The sequence below is a fragment of the Calliopsis andreniformis genome, chromosome 8 (genome assembly GCF_051401765.1).
Source record: "Calliopsis andreniformis isolate RMS-2024a chromosome 8, iyCalAndr_principal, whole genome shotgun sequence".
NCBI classification, from domain to species: domain Eukaryota; kingdom Metazoa; phylum Arthropoda; class Insecta; order Hymenoptera; family Andrenidae; genus Calliopsis; species Calliopsis andreniformis.
The window spans coordinates 11,523,736-11,551,406 of NC_135069.1; the positions used below are offsets into that span (position 1 = coordinate 11,523,736).

General features: G+C 37.4%; 1 protein-coding gene across 1 annotated transcript in view; it reads left to right on the forward strand.

Moving 5' to 3' along the window:
• Window positions 1–23,918, forward strand: part of LOC143182635 (protein pangolin, isoforms A/H/I/S) — a 206,252-nt gene extending 182,334 nt beyond the window's left edge. Inside the window, exon 4 of the mRNA XM_076383781.1 lies at window positions 23,855–23,918. Within this exon, the coding sequence (XP_076239896.1) occupies window positions 23,855–23,884 (30 nt within the window). The 3' untranslated portion in view covers window positions 23,885–23,918. The remainder of the gene's footprint in view (window positions 1–23,854) is intronic.
• The last annotated feature ends 3,753 nt before the right edge of the window (window positions 23,919–27,671 follow it).

Here is a 27,671-nt window from a genome sequence, read left to right on the forward strand (position 1 = left end):
TCAGCACGAATACCTTTGATTTTAGAAATTTACGACTGGTTTAGTACCTACTAGGTACATGGCGATGCGTCACAGTGTGGCAGTTCGGCACTGCCACCACGACCTTGTCATTTTTTCTCAATTTCCATTTCCGTTTTCTGTTCTGACTTTCTCTTCGACTTTCGCTGTTCTTAACCTTTTCTTCTAATGCTTTACAATTTCCTGCCTATTCTTTCTACATCCTGTCCCAAGGATTGGCACGGGTCTGGTCATCGTCAGTTACATCTGGCAGCCAGATCCGCGCGAGGCTCAGGACAAATTTCCCCTTTTTACTTTCTCCACTTTTCTCTCTGTTCTGTCCGCTTTCCTCTTCGTTTTCCAGCCCTCTTTCCATCCTTCTTTCTTCCTGTTACTTTCTCTAGTTTGTAAGGTATAAGAAGGGATGATGTGAGGGCGCGAGAACAGTCAGAGTCGGACTGCTGTAGTTACACTTCATCGTGCTAATAAAACCAGTTTTTAGTTAACCACATTTATGTGTTTCTTGATTAACCACCTCAACAGTATTAAAAATTTATATGATTTTTGACAAGGAGTGGTATTTTGTCGAACAAGGAAGACAATTCATCGCCTATAAACTGTGAATACATATTCCTATTGTCTGGGAGAAAATAGGTTCTATAATCTAATTTTAAAAATTGATTATCTTAAAAATATACCAGATTTTATCTTATTTTTTCATGTAGAATCACTTCTTGCTTAATTGTATTACGATTCCTTACCCACCCTCTACAGATTTGTTTCATTTCTATGTAGCAGTCTTTGGTTTTATCATATCGAGCTGTCCGCAAAATTCGTGTCGATTTTCAAATAAAACACAGTCTTATATTTTAACACTTTGACTGCCACGCCGAAATCACATGTTTCGCTCAGGACGCCATGGGAGTATTTATATTGGTGGTCACAGGTGACCATTGTGACGCCTTGGTTACGATTGATAACAACAAATTAAAACAAGTCTTTGTTACGATTAAGTGCTTCGGTCACCAATGACCACCGTGGCGTCACAGGAGAAACTGTGGCCGGTCATATATGACCAACGTGGCAGTCAAAGTGTTAATGTCGATATTTATGTTTCTATTCAGTCAGGTATACACCATTCCTTTTCACATACTTTCATCATTTAATAACTCGTAATTTGCAAGATCTAAGTCATGTTATATGGCAGTGTCCACTACTTGATAATGGAAAGCATGATATGGTTCCGAAATTTTATCAACTCGATTTCCACCCTCCTTATACGATAGATGCCTTCTTGTGTAAACCATTTATCCAGCCATTGTTAATCATTGTCAAATTTCTTAAGAGTCATGGTATATACCCCTAAATGTTAACATATTATGCAGTACCTAAATTAATTTCTTTTTTTCTATTTTTATTACTATTTCTATTTTTACATGTACACATATAGATCTCTAGCTGGTAAATACAAATACATGCGTAACCAAATGTAAACTAAATTCTGTATATTGCTAATAACCCTGTAAGAGATTCTATAGCTTAATAATAATAATAATAAAAAAAAAAGACTCGTAATTTGACAATTCCATTTTCTCAAAAGGCGTCAGACTTTTCAATAGTACATCAAAATATAAGGCATCTTTTGCTTAAAACTGCCCGATCAATCCAATAAATGTTTCCATTGCCAAGGATCCTTAAATATGGGTTACCAACTCAAAGTCAAAGCCCCCATAGATCCCAAGAAAAAGAAATTCGACTTTAAGAGTAGAACGACGGGGGGTCCACGACCCTAGTCTCCGACGTGTGGCTGCGCGTGTGATCCGATATTTGCTTTAACATCTTCACGAGTCCGCGACGGTTCCTTCGCTTCTTCGACATTTCTTTTTCCGCGTCGCCGTCGCTGCAGCAAGCCAACGGTGTCTAGTGTTTGCTCAGAGCACACAACTTGTGTTTTCACGTGCGTATCGGCGTTCCGCACCGCAGAACCTAGGTTAGGTTTTCAGGGCCGAGCGCACCCCATCGCTTTTCGAACCCCTCGACTACAGCCACCCATAGGAGAGGAAGAGAGAGAGAGAGAGAGAGAGAGAGAGAGAGAGAGAGAGAGAGAGAGAGAGAGAGAGAGGGAGAGAGGGAGAGGATATATACATACACGCTATGCAAGGACGTCGACGACGTAGTCCTCGTCGGATAACGTCGACGACGAGAATGCGTTGGGGTAGCGTACACGGACCGACGGGAATTTATTTTTACGGACTATGCAGGAGGGATCGAACTACCTCGTCTTTGATGTTCGAATCGACGCATAGGCATTAACGCATAAATATTTAGACCACCGATCGTTCCCTGGGATATGTATGGGCGTCTCGATTGACTTTCACCGGCATGATATCACGCCTTTGTTGAACGCCTTTGCCGATCAACGTTTCGGATCCGCCAGCTTTTGAGTCCTTGCCAAGGTGTACAGTTGCGAGGCTACTTGCATTAGGTCAGATTTGCTTATGTTTGTGTCACAGTGATAGCGCAAAATGTTCCTTTGAACAGCTCTGGTAGACTCTCGGAGACTCCTGTAGGGTGGACTCGAGATCTTGCTTCGCTTGAGAATTTATCAGAATTTGGGGATATTGTGAATATCTTCATAAATAATATTTTTATGAAACACTTAACTAGATGTTAAGGAGAAATACCTTCTTTACTATAGGTACTGTATCATAGACACTATTATAAAATTAATAATTTCAAATGTATCGTTTGTCATACAGTTTTTGCAAATCAGGAAATTCAAATTGTCGAACTTTTTTCCTTGATTAAATAGAAAAAGTATTAACACACTAGATGCTATACAAATTTTGGCCCCTATTTGCATTAAAGTTTTCTACTGAATTTATAGCTACTCTGAAGATTTATTCATATGTACAGATAAGAATAAAAACATGTAATAGTATTATGTATACTTGTTAATTCATATTGAACATTTTAAAGAAACGTTACAAGCGCCAGACATCCATAATAGCTTAGTATCAACGAAAACTTCAGTATCCGTTCTTGACGATCCTTGACGCAGTGAATATTAAAATTTCTTAATTTTAATTAGAGAATGTTCCTGTATTGTAGGATTAAAAAAATTGAGGTCCCTTTTACTAACAAGATTAGTAAAATCTAAAAAATTATATTAGCAACATCTAACCTCGATGGTGCACCTTTATCAGCTAGTTAATCAGACTGGTAAAAATTGCAGTTTAAAAATCTTTTTCATGTAGACGCTGAAGTATGTGTAGTATTTTTCGAATTTTGTACAACGAAAAGTATTCAAGCTTCCGATATCAAAGTTTGCATGTTGATTTACATGTATTTTATCTTTCTACATGAACCTTTTAATATCAAAATGGAGTATTAGTGTAATTAATAAGCCCACAGCAATTGTTTGAGATTTTCATGCATGTGCAACAAAAGTTGATTGATTTTTAATGTGGTGCAAGTCATTCTTAAGTTGGATTAATTAATTAAAAGTGGTCTTAGTAAATAAGGTAAATGCAACATCTTAAAACCTTTAGTTTAGCCTTGCGGTTAAAGAATTCCTTCAAAATGTCTTTCTTAAAGGCTTGCACGTCTCTACTTTAGAAAAAAAAGAAGTCGTGTTAAAAAAAAGAGATAGACAAGAACTGAATGCAAGCACCATGAAGAATCACTCAAAAGTTTGTTACCAAAGCATACTTGATCCATGTTAAGCTATATCACCTTTCTCTGTTTTCCAAATATAGGTTTTGCGTCATTTTTAAAGCAATATTTGTTGCTGGTAACAGAAATACAAAGAAACCTAAAAAAACATTAGGCAACAAGCGACAATATTTTCAAGATATATGGAACAGCAACAAAAAGTTCCTTTTTGCTACTTCAGCGAAGACATAGCTTTGGAAATTAGTGGGTAGATGACGGAAGACTAGAGATTGGAAATGCTGGTTCCAGTGTAGGAGAAAACTAAGCAATATGATGAAGGGGGGCGGTAAGGGTTTAAGGAACGGTGGGAGGAGGATAAGGATAGTGGCGCCCGAGACGAGGAGTTCGACGACGATGACGAAAAGGGGACCAGAGTGTAGGTGGTAGGCAGTGATGAAGGAGATGGACGAGGGTAGAGGTGGCTGGGGAGGCTAGCTCGAGGTGGAAGAACGGGGCTGGAAGGGTAATTACGAAATGTAAAGGGTGGGTTGGCCCGCGCCACCAAGGCAGGCAGGCAGGCAGGCAGACTGATGAATATTTCACCGCGCTGCATTAGCCAGCGAGAGACGCTTGTGTGTGTCTCTTTCACTTTTCATACACCAGGCCTGAGTCGCTCAGCTTTCTTCTCTACTAGCTCTCTCGTCTTTTAGCCCCTTGTATTCTTGTTGAGAGTAGAATTCCTGCATGTGCATCGTGTGGTCCAGTCGCCTCATAGAAGCCGCGAACAATCGTACGGTCCGACTTGGTCACCGATGAATTTCGGCTCCTTTGTTTTTGTCAGTAACCCGCCTGCAGATCTATCCATGACTAGGCCTAAGTGTTGAGGCGCGTCCTCTAGTCTGTCGTATCTGTCGTTGCAGGTTCTGTGATATTAATCACGTCTCGCAGAAAAACTTTGACAGGTTCGTTTGTTTCAACATGGAAGGGAATGGTTCTTAAGTTTATTAGAAGTGATGATGAGAATTGAGGGCGTCAAGAGGTTCAGTGAGTGGATAAGTCTGGTCTACTTATATGCGTAATAAGGAAATGAATACCTGACTCTCAATACTTATCTCTTTCCTCGTTTGTGTATCCTAATTGGACCCTACTCTCCATTGGTATGTTAGCCCACAAAAATCTAGCTTTAAGAATTAATATTACTAATATTAACTAGTAATATAACTAATATTACAGAATTAAAGATTTCAAGTACACTTTAAATTACACATACAACAGAAATGCGAAATGACAATTGTCCAATAAAACAAATCATAAATTTAATGTTAGGGTTTAAAAATTTCAAAAAGTTTTAGTTAAGTATTTATTAGTAAAAATATCATTGATTATATTGTTTTTAATAATGCTGCATTCATAACTCAAAATTCAATTTTTTGTTGGTTAATACACCAATGCAGAACAGGGTGCAATTAAAGAGCAGAAGTATTGAATATTCCGTGTTAAGCAGTAGTATGTTTTTGAAGCAGTAATATATTCATTGCATGAAGATATATCAATACAGGCTGTATAGTACTCAGATATTGAAACACTTTTACGATAAAAAGATAATGATTAAACTTTTACAACCTCCAGTTTAATAGGGGTACTTGGCATTATTAATAGGTCATTAAGCAGACTTAAATTAACGTTAGTTAACTCTCGCCGAACGGACCTGGATCCGAGTGGACCCAGGCGTACTACTATGCCCCAATGAATTCTCCAGTTTTTATTTCATGTATTCAACATTTATGTTTGTTTTTCTTACTGTACAACTTATCGCGGTATTTCTTTAAGGCACAGATGTAAATTTTCTCTAATTTACTTCATCTGTGCACCTAGAAGTATTTTGAACACGTTATACTGCTCTTCCAATTATGTGTCTGTCCATAACTATGGGCTTTTTCCTGAAGAATATTCTTATAGCTATATGTACAGCTAACTATATAGCATTGTTCAGACTTCGAGCATTCCAATAAATTTTTTTTCTCTAACGTAAATTATTTAATTTTTATTGAATCATCATATTTGATATAACAAAAAAAGTTTTTATACACATAAAATGTATATTACACTAAAAAAGTATAAACAAGCTAAATATTACAGTTTACGTTTGAAAATTGCTATTTATTAATTATCAATTTAATTTTAATTTAATCATTAATATTAAGGTTTTTGACAAAATATATTTTTCGACTAAATTCCTCAAAATCATAATTTGCGTCTTTGAGAAAATGTTTACTGTACTTGTACATTGACCAAAAATAAAATATTTTTCTGTAGTAACATACATAATAGTTTAACTGAACTATTTCTTTTTGTACACAGTTCTTACAGCTTATTTAAGTAGTAAGGCTCACTTATTAAGACAGAGTCACTAAATAATATGGTATATACTATATATTTTATACATAGCATAAAAAAGTATAAAATATTTTCGTAACATTAAGTAGAAACTAAAAAGTCCGCTTTAGGGAAATAAACGAAAATGGGTATCTGAGATCAGTTTTGGCGACCACATTGCCAGATACTGAAAACCTTCGTAACAAACATTCATAACGATCATTTACTGCACAATGAGATATATCTAAATTTTGTCATTTTTTAATAACTATAGAGGAAACGATTGCTATTCTGAATGACGCATTTCATTTTCCAAGAAAATATAATTTGTTGGTTATGTCTGTTCCAGCAAGTGGGCAATACATAAGAATCTTAGAATTTGATTTCAATCAACTGCGTTCGAGCAGCAAATTTGAATAACTCCAAGAGTCATTCGGGACAGGGAATGGGTATCGAGGAAGGACGAAATTCCAATGTTACGAGAGGGGTTGAAGAAGCGTATCCTCTCTCTCTCTCTCTCTTTCTCTCTCTCGGATAAGGAGCTTGAGCCAGCGGCGGGGGGTGGTTCCGATGGGAGCAGCCCGTTTCGATGGCGGTGGTGATTCCTCGGCGAATAGGGAGCCCTACGATACCTGCGCCTCTTTACCTACGAATATAAGTACGCGCACGCGTGCGACACACGCATACAAGCGATGGTAATGCGTGCATCACCCTTTGGTAAAGCTCTACCAGACCAGCGAGCTAGCCTATCAACGGCAAACGGACTACCACTTCACGTCTGGCGACCCTTCCGTCGTGCACATTCGAATTTATTGGCGCGTGTTCGAATATTCATAAAAAAAGGGGCTCCACCGACGGAGCAACCGAGTTTCGTGCATCCACCCCCTCCCCCACGCCTCTGTCCCTTTTCGTCTCCGACTCTCCCGCAGCTTCTCTCCTCTCCCGATCTTTCCCCATCCCTACCCGCCAGCCACGCTACCCCTTTGCTCGTCCCCATAGCTTCGACGAATTATTATATGGATTTTTTAAGTGGCGAGAGACGGCTGCTGCGGTGACTGGAACCGGTACTCGTTGTTATGATCGAGAAATCGATTGTTCCCGCGGACAAAGTGTTCACTGACTTCGTGATCCCCGCCGAGGGTCTCGTGTGTTTGCCTCCGCCTCAAAGGCGCTGCTATTTTGCCACGCATATTCTTCGCCCTTCTTCTCGAGGTTTCTTTTCGTTGCCTGTGTCTCTTTTAGTTTGCAGCTAGGATTTTATGAGAGCTTTACTTTCGAATGCTACAGCGTTAGAAACTGATAGCGTTGTTAGAGAGTTATTGCGATTCGACAAAATCATTTAATTCTTAACTATTTTCGTGGAGTCTGACAAATTCTGTGAGGTACATTTTTATTATTGCTCCTATTTGAATATGCATGATTTTTAGTAAAACTTGGTAATATACAGGGTGATTCTCTCCCTTGGGGATTCAAAGACAATGCTGCCATGAAACCGTCACAGCAGGAGCACCATGTTGGTATATAACATCTGTCGATTTTCGGTTAAGAAAGGTACAGGAGCATTGTGGTCCTTCTAGGTCACAATAGAGTCTCGCTGTCTTCGAGTCCTCTAGGAAGAGGAACACGCTGTTTGTGAAACTTAGTTTCTATGTAATAAGTAATCAGGCCAGGATTAAGGGGAGGTCTAGGTGGGGTTATGGTTCCAAGTCTCAGTTTTTAAGGAGTTACATTTACCTAGATGATTCAGAAAAATTAATTTTTCGTTTTTATTTTAGGTTTCAAAAATGTATTCTGAAAATTTTATATCGATATTTCAAGAATTAATGAAGTTATACAGCTTTGAACGACAAAAAGCTGTATCTATTTAGAACTTTAAACGCATTTTTTTCGAAACACGATTTTCAAATACGGTGAACATCATATTTCGAGAACCACTTGACCGATCCACTTTAAATTTTCAAGAGATATTTTTAAGAACTTTATGCTGTCTTTGGCAATCTAACTTTTTAAAATATTATTTTCAATTTTTTAATAATTAAAAAAGAAGGATGATTTTTCCATAAAAATTCCACATTTCAAATTCACACGACCGCCAGTTTGTAATACAATGCAAAATTACAATTTTGAGATCATGAAGGACTCTTAAATTTCATATACTTTTAATATCCTTTCGGCTTTTTGTTTTCATATGCATTGCTTGGGCTACAGAATGTTCACTAGCGAATGCAAAAAGAAATACGACTTCCATTGCTGACAATATCTTTTTTAGTTAATAACATTTCTTCATAAAATTTAGGATAATACGTACAGCTAAAAGATATAACTTCTAGAGAAAAAAAAACACTTGTGTCATTTCCATTCATAGTTAAAAAAAAGAATTTCAGAACTTATATAGCTTTTTTGGTCTTCTGGGTAGATGTAATCTCTTAATGAGCCTCAGTTTTTCATGTAGTAAAATAAATGTCTAATAATACTTAAGAAACAAATGATTTTCTTAAGTCAAAAATTTCAGTTGAAAATATGTCTTGCAAAATTGAGTTTACCTTGGGCCAAGGACTGAAAACAGTTATCCTTTATGAAATCCTTTCAAAGAGTGGAGAATATTCTATTACAATATTAAACATTCACCCCTTTTTTCATATCAAGAGTGTCATCAACTGTTGTTTAGTTCCGAACCACACAAAACCTTAACCCAATCCTGGAATTCATTTCATATTAATTTGATACACACGAACAAGTTTTACTCGAGGTTTTCGTATTTTAAAATTCTGTGAACATAGTTAAGAGTTAAGGTTTTCATATACCAATGTGAAATATTCACTGCTGCTGCGTTGATGTAGAAATTCCTTGGTAGTGTATGTACAGAAAATTTTCTATTTCTAATTTCTAGAAGATATACATGAATAGTTTTCGTATCGAACATCAAAAGTTGAAAGTACAATAGAGAAAAGAATTTATATTGAAAATACCAATACATATTTAATATTTTGAATTCCATGAAAGAACCGATTTCTATAAACTCTACTTCATTGTATGCTTCTACACCACCCTTTTAGCGAGATCGAAGTAATTCGATTGATTCAATTTTCAGAGATTTACAGGGGAAAATTGCGTTCCACGCGGGAATAACGTGTGATGGGGATCATGCGTTCGGGACACATTTTTCAAAAATCCTTCACTCTTTTTGCTTTTGTGTAGTCGCACTCTCGCGTTCTTTCTTTTATTCTCTGTTTATCTCAACGCTGTCAATCTCCTGTAGCATTTCGCGGTTGACAGTAATTAACATCCTCGGTGGCGAACAGTAGTTATTAATTCGTTATCAATCGGTTTTTCAGCATCCATCTTCCTCCAATATCGATTGGCCGCTCTTCCGAAGCGAGAGAATCAATTGAAAAAGCGTCAGGTGAAATTAGAGAACCGCTGTCGAATCTGTTTTGACTAGGAATTACGATTCGTTCTTTTTGCCCCGAGACTGCTTAGCCGTGAAATTACCAGCTGCTTTTTAATTCCAGCCACGTCGACTTGCGGAGATTTATGCGCGTGCACATGCTCTTCCGTTATGAGTGTGCGTGCGCCAGAGGACCGTGGCGTCAGTTGCTCGGGAACGAAACTTGAAAAATGGCTCTCGCTCCTTTCATGAATTTATATCGGCGTACTCGTGAATGATCACGAGTCAGTTAGTGTCCCGAAACCTGTTCCCTTCGATCGGACGTGGCCGATCTCTGGCACATCGTACCTTCAAATTAATCGCCTAGCTATTATCCGCTGCAATTTTGGAGACGGTTCTTGTAAACTCAACACACTGCAGTAAATGTTACAGTGTCCGTGAGTGGCAACAGGTTCGCTCTTGTGAGATTAAGTCTAATGACAGGGCACGCCAAATTTTCATTTTTCGCGAGCTAATTTCTAAAAAGGTGTCTTTACGGATTGGACCATGATGTTAGGGATTATGATGCAATGTGCTGAAAAATATTTCGATCGAATAATTTGCGTGACGAGTAGTCTTTAAATTTAAGTAAACACTTAAAAGATAGGTGTGTTACCTAAATTTTAATTTTATTTTATATTTTTCACGTACCTACGTTTTTTATACTTTCGATTATGTCATTCAGGATGTATTTAAATGATTGCTATGTCTGAGTTGGATAATCGTTTCTTCCGCGTTTTTACATACTTTTAAGAATGTCACAGAGAATGTATTTCCTGTTTCGAATTTTTTTTCCTTTTCTTTGAGTCTTGTAGTGTTCAGTGAATTTTGTCAATGATTTTTCTGTTTTGTCAACTATTACAAGCAATTGTAATTTATATGTACCACCATAGTACTAAATATTTTTGTTTCATGACAATATTTTATTATAAATAGTACCTATTTTAAAGTACCTTCAGATCGTAAAGAGTTAAGTACATTAAGCCCACAAATGCACTGTTAATTAAACCAATTCTAGACAAGAAAAAGCATGTAGAATAATTTCTAGATATCTTCGGCAGTAAGCAATTGTCGTATGGCCAGAGTCAAATGAATTAGGTGTACCCTATACTTTGTAAACCTTAGGAGCAACATGGTTGTCAGTTGTACACAGTGTCCCTTAAGCCTCTAAACAGGATTTCTTCAAATCATAAGTTTATTTCACTTATCTTACTTTCAATAGTTCAAATAAAAAAACATTATCTACATGCGATTAGTAGTTTTCGTCACTATATTCGAATCGAAATAATTAAAAAATAATTTTCTTCAACCATGAATCTAAAATTTCGACCAGAACCCGATAGAAGTCACAAGTAGATACTATTGAGAGCTTAAAAGATATCAGCCTAGTCTGATTGGTCCCGCAAAAAAGCACATAAAGAAGGCATCACGTACAGTACTGTCCCTTAAAAGAGTCGCGTTCCATGCCGCGTAAGGGTAGATTCACACTACACCGTAACGTAACGTAACGTAACGTAGCGGGTCAAAAGCCAGAATATGAGTCCCTGAGTTTTAAATGAAACCATTCACAGTACACCGACGGTGACCGGCACCGCTCGTTCGTTCTCACTACACGCAGCGTAACGTAACGTAACGTAGCGGGCCGACGGCAAGAGATATTGTTGCCTTGTTTTTAAATGAAGCAGTTCACACTGTACCGACGTCGGCCGTAACGTAACGTAAGAAATTCGTTGCCAACGATATTTTCTACGGTGACCACTTCAATGGGACCTTTTTTATGACCCTGGAGTGCTTTGGTGCGAAGCTCTCGGAACCCGCATCCCAGGGGTTCGGGAAAAAAGTAAACAGAAGTATGGTACCTAGTAATGAGAAGTCATTTTTATAAATTCATATGTGATCTTCACAGAAATGTAACCGGTGAAATGCTGATGTTTTTCTGATTAAAATGATACCAAGCGTGATATAAATGTGATTATTTTTAAGGGTTTTAATAAAAAGAATACTTAACTTCTGAACGATATGCATTATAATGGATATAATGGAGTACAATCTTTCAACATTTTATACAATGTCGAGAACTCTCCTTCTGTGGCTCTTGCTCTCCACATATCGTGCACCCACGTTTTCTTCTCCTTGTCGTCTACTTTTCTTCTTTCCTCCTCTTCTAAAACTACGGCAATGATAGCCATTTCTTCTTCGGAGAAGTCTGACATGTCCTTTCGTTTAAATGTTACCACGTGAAAGAATCGAGAGCACTGTATTGCATTTTGGTGTTGCTCCGTAATATATATAGACAACGTAATCTAGGATTTTGGTGGGGGGATGATGAGTCTAACCCTTTGTAGTTTGTTAGGGTGCCAGTAAAATAATCTTTGGACATAGGTATCTTAGCTTACTCATTTGTTTTCAACTCTCAAAACATCGGTTCATCATGGTGACTCTTCCGTGAGTCACAGCCACGGTGACCCATGCTTATAGCTAAGGAAAAGGGTCACTTTCCAACACCACTTTACAAGGTGCACTAATATTGAATGAAGAATCCTGCTGGCGAAAGTGCTGGTAACATATCCTCGTAGGCGCACTGCAACGGTGAGCTACGGTGAGCTACGGCGAGCTACGGTGAGCTACGTTACGTTACGTTACGTTACGGTACGGTACGGTATAGTGTGAATCTAGCTTAAAACGTTCGCGACTATCCCCACCACTCAGCAGGGGTCCTCTCGTCAGGCGACCTAGAAGGTCCTCACAGCGACGAGCCATAAACTTTTCTGTGTGCTATCGAAGTACCGTGTACCAGGAAAAGAATAGAATTAGGATATTTTTTTCCACTTTGACCTTTAAGTATCTATGCAAGTACATTTACAAATCACGCTCCAATTTAAATCGCTGCCATGTACCTTTTATTTATTCTAAAGCATTAATTGTTGTTACAAATAATAATTATTTTAACATTGTGGATAATATATATATACATATGTACGACGTTTATACAGTTACCTATACGTAACTTATACAAGGTGTAATAGCTAACATAGCCTTCGATATCTTAAGGGGTGATAGGAGATCCAAATTGAAGCATAAAATGTAGTGCAACATAGTGTCTGGTTTGCCTTAATTTTGCAATAGTAATGTCTTAAAATAATATACCAATATGCTAAACTACCAGTCAGAAAATTCTACAATTTTACAAATGCATTGAAAGGCAGAGATAGAGTAAAATGTTTTTATACACTTTGTTGTGTCTGTTACGGTTTACTTTTGTAAAGCTTTAAACATCTGAGATGTTTGTCGAAAATGGATCGCAAATTTAAAAAATAGAGGAAGATCTTGCCAGGACGAAACAATTTCCAAAATCAGATCGAGGGATTGCAAAATCGTAACATAGGAATGACTGGTTAATTGTGGTTTTAAACAAAAGAAACCTAAAGTAAAATCCCATCTGGTACGAGGATTCGAGGCTTGACGCCCGAGAAAAATCCAAGGATGTAAGCGATACTCTAACAGGTTGGATCGCCAAAAGTGTTTCCCAAAACATTTAAAAGATAAGTGTAGGTCGAATGAGACCCAACCTGCTAGAGTATCCTAATTCTGTGTTTTCCTGTCTCACGTGTACCCTGGCTGAATGAAATTTATGGTTCGTCCCTCAGTGTGCCATGTCGAAGATGAAAGGCAAAAAAAAATAGTATATCAGTCCCTTAAAAAAGCCTCACATCGGGACTGTCCGAGGACAGTATTGCATCTTTTACGGGACAGTGTTGCATTTCCCTCATTGGCCGAATTGGTCACGCCTATACTTGTAGGGAGTCGAGTACTCCTCTTGCTTCTGCGCTGACCCGACTGACATCTCCTGAGCTCCCAGCAACACATAAGTTGGATACAGCTGCGCGCAGGTTTATTTAGATAAGAGAAAGGGTTCATATAAGGACATGTTTTCGTTGGTGCGCGCAAGCTTCTCTTGGTTCACATGCGCGCAAACTCAACGGTGATTCACCTAGCGCCCGTATTTTGTCAGTGAAATTCAAAGGCCAACGGAGTATTGTTTTTAGCAAAGATCAGTGTGATCGGTTCGCTGGCCGTCTCTATGGAAAGCCCGACTAGGCTCTCATTGCTGCATTATTTGCTCCGCTAAACCTAAAAAGGTACATCCCTATGCGACCTCTACCTTTACTCCTGCCTTTTTCCATTTTTCCGCCTCCTTCTGTCTAACGTTCTATCTGCCTTCTTCGTTGCTGCAAATATACCTTGCCTCTCTGTTTGGTACTCTCTCACTTCTCACTGTTCCTCGCTTCGCCGATTAGCACAATGTGACCAGGAAAATAATAGATAAACATGGGGGAAGCCTATCCGATTCCATAAACGCTGACTAAAGGCAGCACCAACGATGCTCAAATTTTTTGCCGGGATTATTTGTTCAACTGTGAAGTTTATATGCGTTTCTTCACTTCGGTGTCTGTTTTCTCAAACGAAGAAAAAGGAAAAGTTCGAGCAGGAGTATGTGAAGGATCGTAATCTTGAAAATTGATCTGAAAATGGTCAAATTGCCTTCTGTATCCCTGGTTTATAACAAAGGACTCTATGGTGACCTATTTCGGACCATGGCAATTGTCATTTTCATATTCAAACCTGTGTTTAAATCAATGAAAAAAATATATTTGTATGCTATAAAAATGCACTAATAGACAGTCCCATTTTCTGGAGTTGAGTCCTGGTGGCCAGGTCTTCTAACTTACGATGTTGTCGCTCCTCTGGTTCGTGAATGGTGCTCCTTCCATGCATGCTCTACTCATTGAGCCTTAACCAATAATATATGAAAACTTAATCGTGGGACCTCACAGGTCCTTGCTTACTCCCTATCTTTGTCTAGTATTCATCATCTTTCTTTCTCAGCGGGACCACCTTGGGAAATTTCAGTGATGGTTGACAAGGGTGTCGAATCCTATTGGCCATTTAGAGAGACTCGTGCCGCACAAAAGAAGTGGCTAGCAACTTGGCTTCATTTAACTCAAATTAAGAATAGTTTAAACAGTGTCTTAAATCACCTCGCAACTTCATGCAAGTCCGTATAATATTGAATCATCATCAAAATCTCTTAAATTAATAAAGGAATACGCAAAATGTAATTACTTTAGCATGGTGTCTTGCAGATGAAGGAATCTGCTTTATCCAATTAGTGAGAAAGACACACTTGCTTCTAAGAATAGATATAAAGATCGGACCAGATACACAATCTGACAACGTTGCTTGAAATATGCATCTAGTGTTGGGTCCTTGTCGAGCCATGTGTCGGTCGCTTGGCACGCCCAGGACTCAACTCTAGAAAATCACTGTAGTACAAAAGTTGTACGAAGCTATAGCATTCAGCTACCAAGAAGAAAATTTTAAAGACTGCTAAATGGTTTCAGCTGGAGCATTAGAATACCCCCTAATCCTTCTTGGGCACATTGGGTCTATTTTATCTGCAGTGAATTCCGGTTTCTTTTTTAAACTTCTTTCGAGAAAACTTCTTTTATTTTTTCTAATTAATACTAGAAATATTTGGCTTGTGTAGCGGCAGTACCTTAAAATAGAGACCTCAACAAGTATCCCAGAATATTTGTTGTTTTTTTCAAAGTTTAGAATAGTGGACAAAATAGTGTGCCCACAACAGGGATAAAAATCAAGTGTGCCTAAAGGAGGGTTAAGAAACCAATTCTCTTTTTTTACAATAATTTACAACAATACCATTAATTTGGAAACTCAAGTTTCCTTTTATGATTCAGCGTTACAAAATTGAACATTCTGAGTTCATAAAAAAAGTTGATTCACAAAGTCGATGAAATCCCCTGCAAACAGGTAAACCACTGTCGAAACTGATCAATTACTTTTATTGTACATGATATCCATGAAAATTTCATCTGAACACATACTTTTCGGGGGAAAATAGGATTGAAAACCGATCCATCGATCAATAGACACTAGCCATTCTTTGTTCTCTCCGCTTCCTCCGTTTCCTGTTCCATCAAGCCTCGGTGGTTGCAGTGCTATCGTCGCCGACGAAACGGGGCGGAGCTGGTCGCAATTAACCAGCTGGAAAGATACTGGACGACGAAAGGAAGAATCGCGCGCAAAAACTATCGGAAGTGTATTCGTCCACATAATCGGGTACACTTGAATAAGAAGACGACGAAATTTGCCGGCAAACGAACGCAAGCGACGGAAGCTTGGCCCCACGAGGGCGAAAAGGGACAAAGGGGCGAGGAGGGGAGTTGGTACCGCGAGAAGAGTGGAAACGTGCGGTAGTTCCACGCAGGCCTCTTCGTGGCCGGCAAAATTCTGTAGCGTTAATATAGCGAACGCCAAGCCGAACTGTCGAGCTCTTTGCCACTCCACCAAGCAGAAATTGATAGGATAAATTCCGGGTCTGAATTGGCTCCGTCGAGCTGGAAACCCTCCCTCTCCTGCAGCTTCCCTCCTCTTCCGCCTCTTCCGTCTCTTCCTCCTCTTCTACGTCGTCCTCCTACGCCAACGCTTCCTTCCTCTCGGCCCCCGTGGACCACGCTTTGTGATGATCCCTCTTCTATCCCTAGTGAATATAGACGTTGACGAAACGGTTACATAGTTTGCAAGCGAAATTTCAACTGGCTTTAAATATCGTGTAATTGGGATTTGGTTAAAAATTGAGAATGCCTAAATGAAGCAGTTTTATATAGTTTTGGTATTCTAAAATGTGCAGTACTAATCAGTGGGAAATGGTTTTTATCGGAAAATTCAGTTAAAGTTTATATAAAATGATAATAATTCTCTACTTCAAATTTTAAGCAGTAAACAAACTTAGTAAGCAAAGGATTTCTTTTAGAAATAATAAGTAATCTATGATATCGTATTTACAATAATTATAACAAATTTTTAAAATGGTCTAGGCTCACTGTTAAAAATATTCGAAATATTCAGTACTCTGACTTAATATTTGGCATTCATTACGAGTATATAAAACTGATTTCAAGCTATTCCTCAAATAAATGTCAAAGGAATTTTAACTAATAACTAAAGGATTAAATAACTAAAGGAATTTTAACTAATATGTAGGGTAAAATTATCAGTACATGTAGTATTAACTATTTCTATAGTTTGTTTGGTGAATAATTTGTCAACCCCTGTGTATTTTACTAATTCTAACTTCTAAAATGTACTTTACAATTTTGACACTTGTTTAGTATAATGCCCTTCTTAATGCACACAGTTCGGTACCATTTCTGAACGTTTATCATGACAGGTCCCTTTTGAATATTCGATTGTACGAAGGACAAATAAAGAAGATGTAAGATGTTTAGGTATTAAAACAAAGAAATTTAGATTTTATTTATCTTGCATATCGAATACTTTAAGCTCATACTGTGAGTCGAGTTTCGAGAACTGGAGGGATACAGTGGATCCTAAAATAGGCAGAAATTTGGACAATGAAGAGGGACATTACTTTTGTCAGATTTAAAAAAAAAAAAGAATGTAAAATTTCAGTTAAATATGGAAACTGAAAAACATTTATAACATTTGGTAACATCTATTTGATATGGGGTATATCAGGATTCCTTTTTCTATCATAAAATATAGGTACAGCGTTTTCTTATTTCTTTTTGTCTTACCTTTAAATACTTATAAATAATTTTTAAATACTAAAGCGAAACACTTTTCGATATCATCTTCTCTATGATGCCAATAAATAAATAAACATCTTCCGTAGATAAACTTTTTGTAAGTAACGTCCAAAAATGTTTAATTACAAAAGTTTAGGTTAATTTAGGAAATCAATTTTACGCTTCATCGTTAAACTGCATATCTATAAACTTTTAGAAAGCTTGAATACCTACGCAAAAAATACGGAGTCCATATAATATACAGAAATATACAAAACATGAAAAGTTAAGTACCTGCATTTTATAATATTTAGAGGAAAACATAAATTTTTAGTTAGGTACCATTTTTCTGCTTATGATCCTAGAAATAGAAATCCCGATAAACATCTACAGTCTACATACATCATAAATGTCGTCTAGAAAACTTATAGGTTACAGCTATGACTAAAATATCCCACATTTTCCAAGAACAAGCCCCGTCTCTAATTTATTGATACAAGAAGTTCTAAGTTCCTCATTATAATAAGCCCAGCCCTCTGAGGATCACCGTAGTAGACGATGCGGATTGATAGGTTGAATGAAGCAGTCATTGGAACGCGAGAGCAGAGATTTATTTAATGAGCTGCTCCAGCGTTAAACTGGTTTAAGGTGGTGGACCGCGCATATATTACGGCTTCAGGTTCGCCTGTTTTTAGTTTTCGAATCGTAGATAGAGCGAGATCCCTGAAAATAATCCTGTTGGTGCCGCGCTCCTGTTGCTCGTCACGCTGTCCGCTGCGCCGCCTCGCCGAGACATGAATAGAGATTGATCGTCGATTCGGTGGCCGATAAAACTGGAATGCCGAGGAAACGCGTGTACGCGCGTTTTGAGTCGTGACAGCTGCTTAACGCTGGCTCGGTTACTTGTTACGGACAAGTTGTTGGCGCTTGTAACGACGATACGGTTGCACCTTATCGCGGGATAATTCCTCGCGTTATAGCGCGTGCATGATTTAATATGTTTGCTGAGAGGCTGAGCGGTTTATCTAGGATGCGAGGAAATTGCTGGAGATTGATTATTCTAATGCTATTCTATTTTAAACGTTATCTGAGGACTTGTCGGAATTCAGAGAATCATAGATATTATTAGAAACTGATAGGGAAGTTTAAAATACGGTAAGTAGTTCAAGAAAATTGCGAGACTAATAAATCCTTTTAGTGCTAAGATACTAATCTAATGATAGTAGGACACGAATCGATGCATTGATACTTATTTTAATTCTTCGATGTACGGAATTTTTGAAAATAAGACTCATGTTACACAGAAATTTTATTCTTATAAAATTAAAACAAAATAGGTTTATTTGACTTATTAAGGGATTGTGCTTGAAATAATTTTTCAAGGTGGTGTAAAATTATTACTCTACATATTTGGGTATTAAAAAGGTGAAACACTGTTAACTCACAGTTCTGCTAAGTTCTAACCTTTTTGTTACCGTTAAATGTGTAGAAAAAATACGACTCCCGTTTGGATAATGTACTTTGGAAGGTTTTATCGACGTATCCCAAAAATTTCATTCACCAATAATAACATTTGTGATGAGTATAGAATTTTTCTTCAATTCATGAAAACTAAAGCATTGGCTTAGCAATTTTCATTATATCTGTGGTTAAGGGTCTGACACTAAAGGAGCTATCTGATCCTATAACTGTGGTAGTCGAAGCACTTTCCACCCACAACGTGTGTAAACTCTACAGCGCTGTCATTTGACTATAGAATGTGTAGATCCTCACAGACGCTGAATGCACAATCTGCAGTCACCAAAAACACTACTAAACGTCAATATCAATAAATGGCTAGAAATCAAATTTATTAATATTCTAATATCCTTTAATATCTATACGTTACATTTAATATCATATTTCACTACCAAGGTGTCCACAAACCGCGTCAAACCAATCCATCCACTTGCTCGCTCTCAAGTTGAGCTCACAGAGAATTTCCATAGCTGTATGCAAAGTCAACGAAGAATTTCGCTGCTTCACTTGAATTTGTAGGAGCATCCGAAACGAGTCGACAAGGGGACACGTTTTCTATCAGCGCACAATACGCACAACTGTCGGATCCATTATGCGCACTTAATTAGCCTATGGCGTGTCGTACATGGGGTATTAACGGGGGGGCGCAGGCTTCTCTACGCTGAGCCGAAAAAAGAGACGTTGACAGGCATTTAGGCGGCAGAGGGAGGAAGACAGTGAACACGGATAGTCAATAACCGAACAAGATACACACCCCATCTACCTAGCGTGCACGCACAGATAGGGTGGGCAAGGTGAGGCAGAGACACGAGGCTGTTAGCCAGCCTAGACCGAGGATGACACGAAGCAGTGGCGACGGGGAGATAGAGTACCCCTAGGGGGTAGACAAGATTATAATCGGTCCCATTATTGTGCCATCGACGTCCCAGGGGGGATTTTTCCATTTGACAATGCAGTTACACTTTTGTGCATTTAACATCCGTGCACCGTCCCATAGCGTTGCGTTGTGCTCGTGACCCAGCCAGTGTCTTTCCTCCTCCTCTCTCTGTCCAACCACGGCCAAGTGTAACCCATCCCTTTGTGCGCGCACGATGATCGAATCGAGATGGATCAGCATCGGCGGGAAGAATGGAGATCAGGATAAGCCTGGCAGAAGTTCACCGGCTCGCTGGGGTGGCTCATCATCCTGCTAAACCGAAAAAAGGGGTCGTCGGGTATAATCCTACCTGCATATGATGTTCTCAGCTTTGTTTGCCACGGTCACTGTGACATACGCGAGCCGAAGGGAGCTACCGAGTTGGGGACCATGGCCCCCTTCGATTGACAAAATATGCTTAAACGGAGTTCGCCGTCGGATACTCGTTTCTGCGGGGTAGAAACACGACGACGAGTGGGATGAGCAGAGTGATGAAGACGGCACGCGACGGGGTTGAAGTTTTTAGGGAGGTTGCGTGCTTAGTGGTTCAGAAACTGTATAAATATCAAGCAATAGACGGAGAAATTATCTAAGAATTCATTTATTAACTTTTAGAAAAGTTATCTAGTATCTAGTTTTTTAGAAGAGATTAGAAAATTCTGAACAAGTTTTCGAGGTTTAGTTTTCTCTTCTTTTTTTTGTTTCAATTTTAGCATGTTATGTTTTGGATTATTTTTTTGTTTTTATATAACTACAAATATACATTTCACAAAAAATTGGAGGCTGATGCTATGCAAGGGTTACAAAATATTTATTATTAAGTATAGTAACATACGTTTTGTCATAAATATTTGTTTCTTTATTGAATTCGTCAAGCGCCAATGGCTCACTTGAGTGGCATATAGGCAGCTAATAATTCACAAAATAATAACCTATTAATAACCTGTTTTTTTACTGAATCAGAAATATGTATCATATTTTAATCGTTGGTAATTTGAGAGTTTGTAAATTCAAAATTAAAAAATGAATATTATGTTTCAGATTTTTCTTCGTTAAATGAATGGTGTACAATTTCTTTAATAGAACCAAGTGACTTCTTGTACATACAGATTTTTTTAACATTCTACTCATAAGAAACATTAGAGTGTGTTACTTCAAAAATGAATATTCAAAGAAAAATTTTATTTTTGAAGATATTCCTCATTTTTACGACTTAAACCTGACTTTCAGAGTTATCTGACCTAAAATTTCCTAATTCTGTGTACATAGTTACATTAGTGGTATAAAAACGTTAGTGCTCATAACGAAGTGAAACTATAACATTCTTTAAAAACACTAGAAAAATGAAACTATGAACAAACAACCTTTTCAAGTCCTCAAATATTGGAGATGAAAGATCCTTAAAATATCTTCTAAACCAACAAGTCGATATTCAAATTTCGCCTGAACTTTTATTGGAACGGGAGACCTTATACCCCTTGTATTCACAAAATTGTCTCACTAGTTGCACGCAACCGATATTCACGGTGGCTCGAACTTTCCCTGTTGTTGTTCCTCTCAGAGGTAAACCGAACTCGAGCAAACACCTGTGGGCTCGCATGGTCAGTAGGGCGACGCTCCTAGGAATCCGTTCAGATGCTCGATTTCGTGGGTGACACTAGCAATGCGTAGGGCAAACCCCGTAACAAGCCAGGCCATATCTAATAACCGTTATTATACGTGCGCGTACCAATGTTGACAGTGGTAATGTGCCGTATAATAGGGCCGACACATGAGTTACGTATCTGTCTTCGGCATGGGTATCGTCGTAGATTAGTTATCTGGTTGTTACACACGAAGAAACACAGATAATATTACTTAATCGCCAGAGTGATCGAATAGTTGCATAAGTGGTTATACGTAGTTTGAATATTATTTGAGGCATCTCTGAATCTGAAAATGTAAACATTTTCCTTAGATCTTGAAAATGATGTCATATTTAAATTATTTTGAAATGGAAGATCAATTATTTAAGTATAAATTATGTCACTATTTTTTTGCATTTTTACTTATTTTTATAATTTTGTTGATATTGAGTCAGTAGTCACGATATGTGGATATAATTACTGGTGATGTGTAATGGCTAATGTATCTACAATTACAACGAATTCTGTTTCTTTATTACTTTTATAAGGATTTATTATTTTATAATTTGTTGGTATAAGAAAGTGAGGCGCAGATAGAACAGCCAAAATATCTTATTTTATTTTATTTTTACAAAAGCAGTATACATTTTTCTACCTGAGTGTATCAATTAATCTTTACGAGAAATCAGTGTCTGTGAATATCTTGGTTCGTCAAAATTAGTAAATACCAGTGAAGAATGTATTAATGAAATTTATATTATCTGTATTATTTAAGTCAATAAATATATTATTGACAATTTCAATATTACCTAGAGGTCGATGACCCTGTTTGAATTTACTACCCTCGTGCTTCGAACTATAGTTATATTGTTATATTGTTATAAATAATATAGTTATATTGTCTATAGACAATTGTCATTTCTAAAGCACATTCTACTATTCATTCCTCTTGCTGACTACTACCACCTATTTGTATTAGGTAAACCTTGTAGTATTATAATACGTACATAAAAAGAATGTGGAAAGATATCTCGCGCCCAGGTTCTTAAAAAATCTAGTAGGATACTTCTTACTCGAATCAGACCAAATTATCACTGAATACTCAAATCGTGCATTTAGAAAGCGTACAAACTAATCAATCATACTTCAAACATAATTAGTACGACCGTGTGCTATGACACCGTTTTAATTATCAGATTTCTCTCTTTCCTAAAGTATTTATGGTCCCATCGATTATTCAGTAAAATATTGCGCGTGATTAAATCATTAGCAATAAACCAACCAATTAAATGTTTTATTGTAGCTGATTTTCTGACATACGCGTGCTTCTGACTTTGTTTAGCCGTAGTGGCTTGCCGGGAGTGTAAACTGGCGTACGAGGGTAAATATAAACGGTTCATCGTGCTTAGTCCGCGCGTAGAACGCTTGTCAACATGGGAACTGCATACACAGATCGGTACGGATATAGATAGTATTGCAGCCGAGCAAATAATCGCAATCCCTTCCAATGTGTATATTATGTAAGCCCAAGCACGTGAGACATCCTAGAAGCTGATTCCCCTTTGGGTATCGTATAGAAAGAGTTGTTACCCTTTTCATCTCGAACCGTCCTCGTCTGTTGGTAGCAGGTCAGATGATCCGAAACAATTAACATTTTGTTTCCAGATCCTATAGGGTTCGTACGCGAGTTAATGGGAGCTTTTCATGGCTGTCTCTAGTACAGGCTGGAGCACGCGATATGGCAACAGTGTACCAGTTAGGTTTAACTGTTCGCGTATATTGTTTTAATAAATTATTCAGACATTTGAGCTGGGTGAATAAATATTTGTTATCCATAGGTTTTTAGGTTTAATTCGCGAGGGTGACAAGAAACTAGTACCATTGTATTTTGAATAAGATAGATACATAGTTACTCTTACACTTTAGAATATACTTGTCTGTAATTTCTGCAGAAGATATAAATAATATATCTTCCAAGGTTGTATTGATTTATTATATTATTTTATGAAAAGTATAATATCTAAATATAAGATATATCCAATAAAGTAAAGTTATGGTGAATCTTTCAAACTTGTTGACACTGTGTACATCTTTTTTGTAGAAAGAATTCTGGTAGGAAAAGGTTTTAAGAAGAAATTATGAAACTACAGAATATATAAGAATTGCGTAATGGTTACGCGATCAGCTTCTCAAAATAATAGAATTGGTAACAGTGTTGCCAAATTTCCTATATTCCGGCCTGTAGCCTAAGCAGGCAAGGTACATTTTATTCAATGGGATTTATCAACAAATGGAAATTTTATTTTATAACAGTATTTTTATAATTGCTACGTTTTAATTTTTGGGACTATATATTTTAAAATAACAAAAAAGAAGAGAGATGCAGGCTATTTTTATTGATGCAGGAAATTTTCACCATTTAGTATTTTTTTAACATTTTGATTATTTTAATTTTAAATTCAACCCCTTTTATGGAAAATATAAAGGTCATATTTTTTACGTTATTATATAACTCTTGGATTTCCTGTGTCTCGTCATTTTGATTTTATTCACAAGACATTTTTTAAACTAATGTAACGTAGAAATCATTGGTACAACAAAAAACAAAAGTAAAAACAAAAGTTCTTTAGCTTCACGAAACCCTTGCTTATTTTACAGAATTATTATTAATATTTATTAATAATTTTATGTTTGTTACCATATTCTAACATTATGTTTCGTTTGCTTTTAGGTGAGTTTAATATTATCACAACACGGCTGAAGCGTAGAAGTCTGGGATCTGTAAGTAATTCAGAAGTAGCATGCTATTCATACTTCAACGCCGCCGAAATAGTTTTACTACGAGTTGTAAAAAGAGTATCAGTTCTTCCTTAGATTGACTAAAGTAGGAGTCCATAAATCTGACTCCAGCCAGCATGTATCCATACTCTATACCATTTCTGAGCGACCACACAACACGAGACTCGACGTGCGTGAATAGCGAGATCGCGATTAATATCGCTGAACTTATCCTATCCAGATGCAGAGTTATTCGGCGTGAGTCAAAGCAATCAGATCAACACGTCGACTTTCGAGTGTGGTCTGCTATTAAGGTAATTCCCTATGAGTTGCAACGCGACTACTGCTACCGTATACATATACGATTTTCGCCTTATTCGCGTATGATACGGTGAATAAAATGTTTTAGAAAATTTGTATAGGGGGAAGCTATTCAATATTTGGGGAATAACTTTTTCTTGCAGTATAAGGAAGTCTAATCTTTCTAAATTTATAAGGGGTACATTACTTGGGACTTGTTAGGCAGTGCTGTTCAAGCATACTTTGTTGCGTCCTTGTTTGCAGATTGTAAGTGCATCTTGCATAAGTAAAATGGAGAGAGTAATACTTTCTTTATAAGAAGTCTTGTGAACTTTACATACACTTTTGAGATAATATAAAAAAGCATTCGTTTCTATTGCTTTTTAATTGTGGATAATTTAAGGAAAAAGAAACAGTAGGGGGAGTTCCTCTAAAACCGGACAACTAAAATAGGGTTTTAGCTGTATCTTTAAAAAATGGAACGTGACAAGGTGATCAAACTATAAAAGTGATAGAAAGGATCATGTTTCGACACATTCCAGTTGCATGTATGCAGCTAAAGAAACCGATTGATTGTTGCGCTTGGCAGAAAGCTGGTGCATCGTAGAAATTATAAACTATTATATTTACTAATCTTTGTGATCAAAAAACCTAAATATAATTGTTTCAATGCAAAGTAAAAATACCAAATTCTAATTTTTCATTTCAAAATTTTAATAATTGTAAGGTGAATTCTGAACTGTTTTCAACAACAGAAGTAATCCTCATATTCATTAAAACAAGGAATCACTGTTTTCTCTATCCTCTCTATCAAACCTCCAATTCCATCTTCATTGATTAGGTTGCTGTTTGTTGGATTATAGTCCATTTATTATCATTTGGATTCCTAATCCAAGTCTATTTCTTTCAAAATTGAGTTTTATACTACTTTATGAAAATAATGAGAATCTACGCTGCGTTGTGACTGAAGAAAATTTAATACTGTAACCTATTTTAAACAGATACAATGTTAAGAAGTATGCCAATTTTTCTTTGCCCCACAAGAAAACAACAAAAAAGGATTTAGCACAGTTTAGTTCCCGAATACAAAAATATTCTCCATGCTAAAACAAAATCAAAAGATACAGCAAGTCATACGACAACTCCTGAAATTCGAGACTTATTTTAAAGCACCTTAACCAATCGATAGAATGAACACATTATCGGCAAAGTATCCCCAACTTTATGACTCGTTTCCATAACCCATTGGCACAGTTTCGAGTGACGCATTAACGAAAATCGGGCCATTTGAATGCATAGAGTGATAGATCTCCAGTGAAGATTCCCTCATCATCATTTTGGAATTAACAACGTTATTCATTACTGCACGCTCATCGATTCACGGCCGGCGTTCGATTTCACGACGCCCAGCCGGTTTCATTAGATCGAACCGGGACACCCTGCGCGACCGGTAGACATTGTCCAATCCACGTGGCGTGCCGGCGTTATTTCGTTCACGTATGCAGGCACACAGTAACCGATATACCTATGCAACGCCTGCGTGAAACCGTGGAGGCGGACCAGGAACGAGGAAGAAGGATATACACACCGTGCCAGGAGCAGAGGACAAGAGAGGCTATGGGTGGGGGGGTCGAGTGGGAGGGGGGTGGTAGGGTGGAGAGAAAGAGCGAGAGAGAGTGAGGGACAGAGGGAGAGACTGGGGACGAGTGTATGCGGCAGCGGTAGCTACTGGCAGCACGATAATGAGCTAATGAGTGGTGTCTGGCGCTCTGTGGCGCCGCAATTTTCAGTGTCCAAGGACGTTAATAGACCACTTCCAAGCCGCTGCTAGAGCGTCCTTTCTTCGTTGTTGATCTCGTCGCCGTCTATTCTGATAAAGCTCTATTGTCGCGTTTGATTTCGTCTGTTTGGCAGGGCCAATGCGATCTGAAGTTACGATGGAGAACTAAAGGTCCCAGAACCCTTAGCTGGGTGAGATAACGGGATGACATGATTGGGAGAGTTGTGAATATTCTTGAGAAAATGCACTACTGGTCTACGAAATGATTCAGAGTTAAATTAGTGGAGGAATTAATCGAGATCTGTGTAATTATTAATTATGTGTATGTTATTCCTTGAAACCAATACGTTTGTTCTTTGTTAATGCGGAAGTTTAGATTTGAAGAGATGTTCAGGGCGTTCGACAGCAAGAACTACATGTAAAAAAGAACAAAAATGAAAAATGAAATTGTGTTTGGGACTTCGTTTAGGAGTTATTAATTGTTGCAAAAACGTCCAAAATACGCGTGAAATGTGTTTGATTTGGAACTTATTTACTGCCTGCGTGCGTGTCAGATTGGACACAGTGAAGCCAGTAGAATAAGTGCCCAGTCAGACACATTTCTCGCGTACTTTAGAGATTTTCTGAACAATTATTAAGTGGGAAACGAAACCTGAAATTCAATTTCATTTTTCTTCATCTTCGTGTATTTTAACATGTAGAACCACTCTTTAAAATTTCTGACACCTATTGTCAAACCCCTTGTATGTTATATTAGAATCATTCCACCAAGCAATAAAAATAGATTCAGAAACACAAACCTCAAAATACGTTAAAATTTATCAATACATGGTATTAGAATGAGAATATCAATACATGTATGTACTGAGATACTCAAACTAAATTCTAGATGATCTTATGCACTCTTCTCAACGACTAATTCATTTTATTAGTTCAAATTTATAAATGTAATCAGTGAATCTAATAAAAACGAACATTTTTCTTTGCGTGGTATAGAGTACCTGCTAATTGCAATGTTCTGTTTTTACGCTATATTTTGGAAAACACTGTACATAAGTGTAGTAAATGACAATTTTATATTGTGCATTAATTTTGTGAACAATTTGCATTATACGTATCTACACAGTTCGATATTCGTGTTTATAATCTTTTCATCGTCAGTAACATGTTAACATCTATTTCATCGAATTGCAAAAATATTCCTTGTAATTGTTACCAAAGTTCATAAAGTGTTAAAAATTTCACTTTTGAAATACTTCTAATCAAATGAATTAGTTCGTAAAATTCTTCATCGACGTATATACCACTTTGAAAGTTTACCAGAATTATAAAAAAATTCAATATTACAGTCATCCAGTCAGAAAGTTATCAGTAAAAGTGGCATCCATAAAGATTACAGTACGAACACAAACGAAGGTATATTTTAAGCTTCTCTGATCTGCAACGATTTGAATACAGGAAACTAGAAGTTGTGTTGTTCTAATAAATTATTCTTTATTTAGTAACTGTTAGCTTCACTTTTAAAAGCCCCGTTTCGCAATTTCACATAGGTAACCGATTAAACGGCCAACGACTCGACGTGGTTCCTCCTATTCGCTCGAGTCAAAAGCGTGTTGTAACGTGTAGCATACCGTAGAAGTATACTTGTTTGCCATGTAAAAAGTCGTATTTGCTTGCCACGAACGTTTCC